Here is an 8,635-nt window from a genome sequence, read left to right as displayed (position 1 = left end):
TCTCCAAAAAACAGACGGTTAGGATTAGAGACCAAAATACAGATTTGCTAGAGATTTGTGTGGAATTTTTAGGGATTTCCACTTTTATTTTGGGAGAATGTTACAATCTCAACCACCTGTTTGATGGAATGGTTTGAGGATAATGTTCTTGAGAAAAATACAACTTTTTAGTATTCTTAATACTGTCGTATTCGATGATGTTATTGGTTTGGTATGCTAGTCCTTGGAAGAAGATATGGGGGACATTTCCTATGTCCAATTTTGTCGGACGCTTTTCCTATGACAAGTGAGTTAATGATGACACGTGGAATGATCTGTTAAATTTATCTAAGTAATCAGTTTTCTTGTGTGTGAAGAGAGTACGAAGAGCCGAAGTCAGGTTTATCGAAAGAGAAAAAAAAAATTGAGGGACTTCATGCATCTTTTTTATTTTTTTCAAAAAGTACATTTGAGAGATCAAATTTAGTATGTGTCAAAAATTTTTATCATCTTTAATAAGGGTGGAGTTCAAGAAATATGACTTAATAAATGATAAGATTTTGATTGTATAAACACAAATTCCAACAATTAAGATTTTATTAAATTTTGTATTTATACGATCAAGATGTTATGTCATATTTCTTAAATCATACTAAATAAGTATTCACTGTTTTAATTGAAATTCAATTCTTTTATTATTTTGTTTGATCTAAGATTTATTTTTGTAAATTTAAAATTTTATTGAAAAAAAAATACAATAATCTTCTTTGAAGATGATTTGTGACATATAAGAAAAGAAAAAAATACATTCAATTGATACACGATTGACGTAGCGTGTGTGTATATGTATATATATATTTTAATCATTTAATCATTAGTCACGAAAGCATCTAAGACTAACAACAAGACTTTTGTCATATAAACATGATCATATCGTGCTTTCTTGAGAGGTCACTTCCATCATTGTTGTATGAATAATTAGGGGTGCAAGTTAATTCGGTTCAAACCGAGAACCGAACCAAACCGTGAGATTTGGATTGGATTGGTTCGGTTTAAATTGATAATGGTTCGGTTTCGGGTTGAAAAAATGGAGAACCGATGGATTCGGTTCGATTCTCGGTTCAGATTTTATATATAACCGAACCAAACCGAAAATCGAATCCATATAAGAATTTTTTTTTTTTTTTTTTTTTTCGTAAAAACCCTAAACACCACTCGTTCTTTCCCTCTACTCTCACTGTCGCTCTCATCCCTTGCAGCCAACCTGCGGCTGTGGGCTAAAATCTGACGGTCGGAGTTCGGCTGTCCTCTCTCTCTCTCTCTCTCTCTCACGCGCAGTTGTGTGGGACTGTGCAACGTGCTGCAGCTCACCTGCGATTGCAGCCTCAAATCAGGCGGCTGACGATCGGCGATCATCCCTCTCTCCCTCTCTCTTGCAGTTGTGTGGGACTGTAAGGGCGTGCGGCTGCGACTGTGGCTGTGGTTGTGGGCTGCCTGAACTCCGACAGCCGACGGCTCATCTCTGTCTCTCTCTCTCTCTTGTTTGCATCGACTGTAAGATGGCCGGTAGAATGGCAGTAGAAGATTTATTTTAAATTGTTTTTTTTTTTTCTTAATTATTGATGACGTTTTTGGCAACCCATAGAACCGAACCGAACCAAACCGAATGAAGGTCGGTTCGGTTCGGTTCGGTTTTACATCATATCGGTTCGGTTCTGGTTTCAATATAATGGAACCGACCTTGGTCGGTTCGGTTCTAATTTTACTCGAAACCGAACCAACCCGAACCGAGTTGCACCCCTATGAATAATCACGTTGACGCAGTCCATTGACCTATTAATTTATGTCATGTCATGTGTATCACAAACTGGGAAAACCGATCAAGTAGGATTATATTCTTTTTTATTTGAGAAATTCTATTATCACACTAATTTTTACTTATAACACACCAATCCTTTTGAAAGTAAAATTAGATTACATAGTGAAATTCCAGTTCTATTACACTGTTCATTTTAAGTATGTTTTCCAGCTAGATGGTCACTTTTATAGTCAACAATTTCATTGGTAAATGACAAAAGATCCCACAGGTAACACATCTTATATGAATTGGGGTGGCATTAGTAAAAGTTGGTGTGGCATTCTCTTATTTTGGCCCTTTTAATAATTTTCAAAAAGTAGTTGATAAACATGGGTGAGTGGGCCAAAGAGGTTTGCTACGGCCAACATGATACACCTGGTGTTGGGATTTTAAAATGCTCCTTAAGGAGTACAAGACCCATGTGAGTCGTTCTGGGATGACCTCGAGATACAAGTAAAAAAGCATCTATGGTTCGTATTTACTTTCACGTGAAGATGAGCATGTGCGGTCATTCCAGCTGTCCAGCACTACTCTTATTTGGTCCCACCGACATATGAGACAATATAGGTTTCTAGTTTCTACCCTTGGTAGCCCTACAAAGTTAAACATGGGCTTTTTTATCTGAGACGGGCTGCAAGAATAGGCCCGTGGGTTCCCACACAAGCCCACGATTAAAAAGAATCACTAATCACGGCTTGCTGCATTCAATCAGGTTGATCAAGAAGGAATACAGGCCCCCAGGGCTGTCGATGGATTGGGCCCAAATCGGATATATACAAATTTGTTGGCAAATGGCAATCCCATAAGAAAGTTATTAGATCTGAACTGAGCAAAATAGTCTGTTGTTTCAGATCCGATAAGGTCATCTAATCGAATCCTTATTGGATCGGATTGTGATCGAGACCCTAAGTCCTTAATCCGGACCTAGAGTTATCGGTTCGAATTTCACTTTCATACGACCCATTGACAATCCCCAACTCTCTCTCTCTCGAATTTCGAATTTCTTATGTATTTAGAGCAGAAAAGCACGAGAATTGGTGGTTTGGTGATACACTCTAAAGAAACATGAGAAGAAGACCAGGAATTGGTGGCTTACAGACGGCCGCGGCTGCTAGGGTTTGTTAATGAAAATCTTTCGTTCTCTCTCTCTCTCTAAATTTTTGATTCGATCAACTTGTTTTTTGCAGGATCAATATCGATTGCTTGGAGAAAATGTGGCTAAGATCAGAACCGATCTCATGAAGGAACAGCTCTCTACGTTCCGATCCCAATTGGAAGACTTCGCTCGCAAACACAAGGTCATTTTTTCTCCTCTTTTCAACTTATATTTGTATTTGAATCTCATTAATTAATTCTTAGACTATGTTACAAAGAATTCGATTGTCTCTTTTATAATTTCAATTTCGCATTGATCTTGTTACGGGCAACACTATAACCTAGAAAATTAATTTGGGATGACTTCAGTCCCTTTTCTTGTTATTAGTTATCCACATCAATTTCAATCCTGGGTGAAGTTGAAATTGAATTAATTTATAATAAAAAAGTTAAGATTTTTATTTTTATTATATATATAGGATTTCTTGATTTGTCAGGGAGGATATCTCATAAAACTAGCTTCATATAGAACTCGAATGATTAGGAAATTGAGATTCAGCTAAGCATATATGTGATCTCCTGCAATGATTTTTAACATATATTTATGTGGGTTTTCATGATTGAACTATGTTAAAATCCATTGGGTTTGTGCAGAATGACATTCGCAAGAACCCTGCATTCAGAGCACAATTCCATGACATGTGTGCTAAAGTTGGAGTGGATCCCCTAGCTTCGAACAAGGGTTTCTGGGCAGAGCTTCTAGGGATTGGTGACTTCTATTATGAACTTGGTTGGTATCGATCTTCTTTATTAGTGTCGCATATCTTATCTATAAATTCATTGAGCTATTTCACTGTACTATATTCACCTATAAAATTATGCATATAATATAAAGTAATTAGGGAAGTTGGATGTGTAAAGTACTTTAATGCTATAATTAAAGTTATTTCATGATCTCGTGTACTATGGAATTATTAGGTCTTAATACTACCATTTCAGTTACTCTATGCACAGTGCTTGCTGTCTAATTTCAACCCATACTCGTTTGACTCACTTATATCGTTTCAATGGGAGGCCGACCCTGAGTGTTTGGTATAATGATCTGATGATGATATGGTTTCAATGGGAGTGTTAAATTTTATTTTATTTTTTTTAAACCAAATTTTTTCCCCATTTATGTTATGATAGTTCCAATATGAAGTGATTTTTTCTCCACATGGGAAGGCTTGGGTAAAGAAGTATATTTTTTTAATTAGAGTGATTCAAGTGAGATTCTGTTTCACTTGATTGAGTTTGCTTTATATCGTGGGGTTTGTTACCTTTTTTTCTAATGGAAGTTTATAGTTTTGAAGGTGCCACCTAGCTGGGTTGTAAAAATCTGTGTTTGGTAATCCTACAGACCTGTGTTCAAACCTCACCTCGGACTTAAATCTATTACAAAAACCCTACTGTTTTTATTTATAAAAAATAACTATACATGGTTATATTTTAAAAATATGTATAATATTTTTAGATTGAAGGGTTTTCTTCCCTTTTTTATGAATAAAAGTTTAAGTAACCATGAAATAAGTGCCTAAAACCACACTTACAGTAAAGATGTAGACTTCCCTTTGCTAAGATGAAGTTTCTTACATGGCTAGGTAGGGGTGCAAATTGTTGACATTTGCTTGGCAACAAGATCCCACAATGGTGGTTTAATCAATTTACAGGAACTCTGTAGTCTACTTTGTCAGAGGCGAAAGACTGCACGGGAATCTGTGTCTGAAGATGATTGCTTGCGTGCTATAAGTAAGCTGAAGGTATTATGGTGAAGCTTATTGTCATTTGATATGTTTCTGTAGAATTTGTGTGGGAGGTGACCTGAGGTGCCCATCAAAAGCATTCCCATTCAAAGGGGTACCTTTGATTTTCTTTGTTTGAAGTAGTATATTTTCTGGTGGAGTTGTTAATCTCTCTTTCTTTTTTATACTTTGGAAGCCCATAGCTCGTACTTACGAAGGACTACACAACTTGCATGTGAGATGATTTAATGCAGGTATTGGGTAGTGGCTTTGAGGTGATTTCTGTTGGGAAGAAAAAACTTGTTCGTTCTGTACCTACCGAGTTGAATAAAGACCATAATGAAATTTTGGAGCTTGCCCAGGTATGTCTTATCTCTTTCCCATTTTACCGACTCCAATAAATTGCTTTGAAGAACAGCGTCTTAAACTTTTCTGACATATTTTGGATTCTATAGAAGTAATCTTCAAGTATAATTTTCTCAATGAACCATCTTTTGCTGGAAATCTGGTGTCTATTTACATACCCAACAATCCGTCAGTAGATATATTTTTCCCTCTGTAAAATTAAAAAAAACATGATCAATGACAATCTAGTGATTACTGATTGACTGACTATGGTCCAAGCATTAGTAGAAAATGATCAGTTTTACAATATTGATATCATAGTATTCCCTTTTATTAGAGTATTTTAGTCCAACCAATATCTGTATTTTTGTATGGCTAAAATACCTGTATGTCCTGGTTACAAAACTACAAAAATTCTTTTTCATGACATACCCTCAAAGAAAAGTCGATTTCCGACTACATAAACAAGGTGGAGTCAACATGGTTATTATTCACTGGGAATTTTTGTCTAGTGAATCTCGGTAATTATCCTTTAAGCTAAAGTGCACATAATGGTTAATTTATTGGTAGTTCTGTTTAGTAGAAGTGTTGCTTTCAACTAAGGCTGAAACCAAGCACTCAGAAATTGGCTTGACTAAAGATCTCTGTAAAATAGTAGTTCAGATACGAGAATATATATTTGCAGGGATTTTTATGTTAATTTAATAGTAGCAACTTTGTAATTTGACTCCCCCCACCATAATCAATGGACTTCCAAAAATCAGTAAAGTACTACATTCTCTTTGTTTCACTTTTTTGCTTGGAACTTTACATATTTTTGTGTGTGTTTGTAATAGATGGGTTGTTGAGAATCAATACAAGATTCCTTCATTTTGTTGCCCCTAAATCTTGCTTGAAGTACATGTGATCCAAAAAAGAAAGAATTTCAAATATAGGGTCATTTGAAATTCTTTCTTTTTGAACTGAAATATCTCGTCGTAAGGGTTGTTTTTTCAACTTACTTTGAGTTAGATGTAATTATGGCAATACCATTTTATAATAGTTACAAGTAATACCCTTATTAAGCACATCATGCACTCATCAACCACTTTGTAGTAAAAACTTGGTAAGTTTTTACTGTAATAAATCTAGTTAAAATCCTCTTTCTTAAACAAGAATTTTTGTGTCCAAATATTGAGGCCAGGCCTCAGCTTTTTGTAGAGGTTATATAGCTTACCAAAAGGTGCAAGGAACACCAACAACACTATCTCCGAAATTCAACTAGCCACACTTGATCTAGGCCTCAACTGGATTGACTAATTCAATTCTATTTAACTTGTACTCTCTTAGGCCCAAGGCTATGTGACTGTGAATGAGGCTGAGAAGCGGCTTTCCTGGTCATCTGGTCGTGCTACCGATGCCCTTGAAACTCTACTGAAGGTAAAGCTTCTTTCCCCTCCTTTTGTGGGCTTATTACCTTTCTGGTTTTCCCCTATTTATTTTTGAGTTAGAATTGGTTCTCAAATGCCCCTATGTTGGATGGTACAGGAAGGTCTTGCTATGATTGATGATGGTCATAGAGATGGTAAACGTCGGTACTGGTTTCCATGTGTATCTTTCTCTACAGTTGTTGGAGCCGAGGCTCTCAAAGTTGATTTTTCACTCAGGTTTTGCCATTCTGTAACTCAAGTTGGTATACACCTTCATACGATACAACAACATATAATACGCTAATAAGTCACACTAATTTTGATGCAATCAAAGGCCGTGTTTGCAATGAATATACTACAGCCCTGATTAGGATCAGTCTTTCATGTCTCTGGTGAGTCCAACCTTTCCAGACCAATCATATAAACAATATTATTTTAGGTAAATTTAGAAATGCCCCCCTCCATTTTGGTCAATATTAGAGATACCCAAGTTTTTTAAACTGATGACATTCCGTCAAGAGACTACTGTAAAAGACCCGAGACATGCCCTTGTCCTTACCTCCAGCCAAAATGGCATAACCTCTTGATTTTTTTCCCCAGAAAATCTGTCATCTTCAAAGTTGTTAACCAAAAGCCCCTTTTCTTCTAAAATTCATCACCTTCAAGTCCTTGAACCTCTATGCAAAATTACTTTCAACCTATTCATCCTTGTAGTGTAGTTATCATTGTAACATTACCAATTGCACAGTGGCCAAGGCCTCGCTCTAAAAGGGTAGAGGTGTTGTGTTCAAGTCACCTTACTGTTAAAGATTTTATTGATAAAAAAACATCATATCGATCTCTACAATACTGTAGCAATCATTTTGATATAACAATTGTTTTCTTATTGAAAGAGTGTTTCTATGTACAAATCACTATAATCAGACCACAATGCATATCCTGAGGAAAAAAATCTATGGTTCTATGCACATGCCAAGTCAGAAGAGTAGAGGGGGAGTGTGTCTGAGGGGCGTCTGAAAATCACGACTCTATTTATAATAAGGATTTTGTTGACATGCTCTTTGTGGGCTCATGTTAAGGTGACATTATATACACTTTGGAAATTTATTTTCCTACCAAAAAAAAAAAAAATGTCCTTAATTTTTTTTCTTACAAGAATACCCTCTAATGCTTATTTTCAAGGTGTATTTAATGCACCTTAACATGTTACCTTAGGGCACATGTTAACAAAATCCTTATAATTAAAAAATATCTTTAAGTAAATATACCTTAATTAAACTTAAAATATAAAGCGAATATAGAATCTTTAATTTTTTTACCTTCTCTCTATATGAACATCAATTCATTTTCACATTCTTAGTCAATTTATACAGCAAATAAATACTCCATATCATAAATTTTTCATTCAAAAAATATTATCTATCTTAACGGGTACTCAATGTAGAGTTGGTTCTAATTCGAAGGATCTTATATTTGGACCCTAAACCAATAAGAACTGGAATTGAGATTTTATTTAGGCTCCAATTCTGGGTATATGAGCTGATGGTGGGAATTGATAGAGGTAAATTCAAAATAGTTAACTTTTAATTTAAGTATAAAGCTACCCTATCTATATATTAAATCACACCACGCGTTATAGAGCTAGTTTATCTATTTACAAGTTTTAAAATGTTCTATAAATTTAATGATAATTTTAATTTTGTATACTAATTTAGTAATTTATGTGCATACCTACACGGTTACAATATCAATGGTTGCTGGATGTGCCCAAACTGATTAGTGGGTTTAAGGTCTATCATTATAGATCTGGGTCCATTCCTACAAAACCTTCTTAGGGATACGATAAGAATTGGATTAAATTTTCCATGGTGTGTGTGTGTGTGATGTGCAGGCGCTGCACGTGCCCCAGGACTAGTCCTTGGACAAGATCATGATCCATGGACAGGGCAAAACCCCAAATATGAGCCCGGTCCACTATCTACAGGGATATCCTGACACAAGCAAATCCACAAATAGCTTCATCGTAAATGTTCTAAAACCCTAAAACCCCTTTTATTTGATGGTAATTTGATCATCCCACTAATGAACTCTTTCTTTCTTAGTATGGCCCACCTTAACAAAAGTCTTAGGCTATATTTGGATTGAGAGAAGTGGGGGAGAAGAGAAAC

General features: G+C 35.6%; 1 protein-coding gene across 1 annotated transcript; it reads left to right on the top strand.

Moving 5' to 3' along the window:
- Nucleotides 1-2,650: 2,650 nt before the first annotated feature.
- VPS22 (EAP30/Vps36 family protein) lies at nt 2,651-6,827 on the top strand. Its single transcript, XM_086449112.1, has 7 exons — nt 2,651-2,953; nt 3,025-3,135; nt 3,587-3,722; nt 4,577-4,731; nt 4,968-5,075; nt 6,388-6,477; nt 6,586-6,827. The coding sequence occupies exons 1-7, from the start codon at nt 2,903-2,905 to the stop codon at nt 6,769-6,771; spliced, it is 837 nt and encodes a 278-aa protein (XP_086305238.1). The 5' UTR covers nt 2,651-2,902; the 3' UTR covers nt 6,772-6,827.
- Nucleotides 6,828-8,635: the final 1,808 nt, after the last annotated feature.

This window comes from Akebia trifoliata, chromosome 8 (genome assembly GCF_017979445.1).
Source record: "Akebia trifoliata isolate Shusen 1 chromosome 8, ASM1797944v1, whole genome shotgun sequence".
Classification (NCBI taxonomy): Eukaryota; Viridiplantae; Streptophyta; class Magnoliopsida; order Ranunculales; family Lardizabalaceae; genus Akebia; species Akebia trifoliata.
Note: the sequence above shows the minus strand (reverse complement) of the source record. Positions and strands in the feature narration are given on the sequence as shown.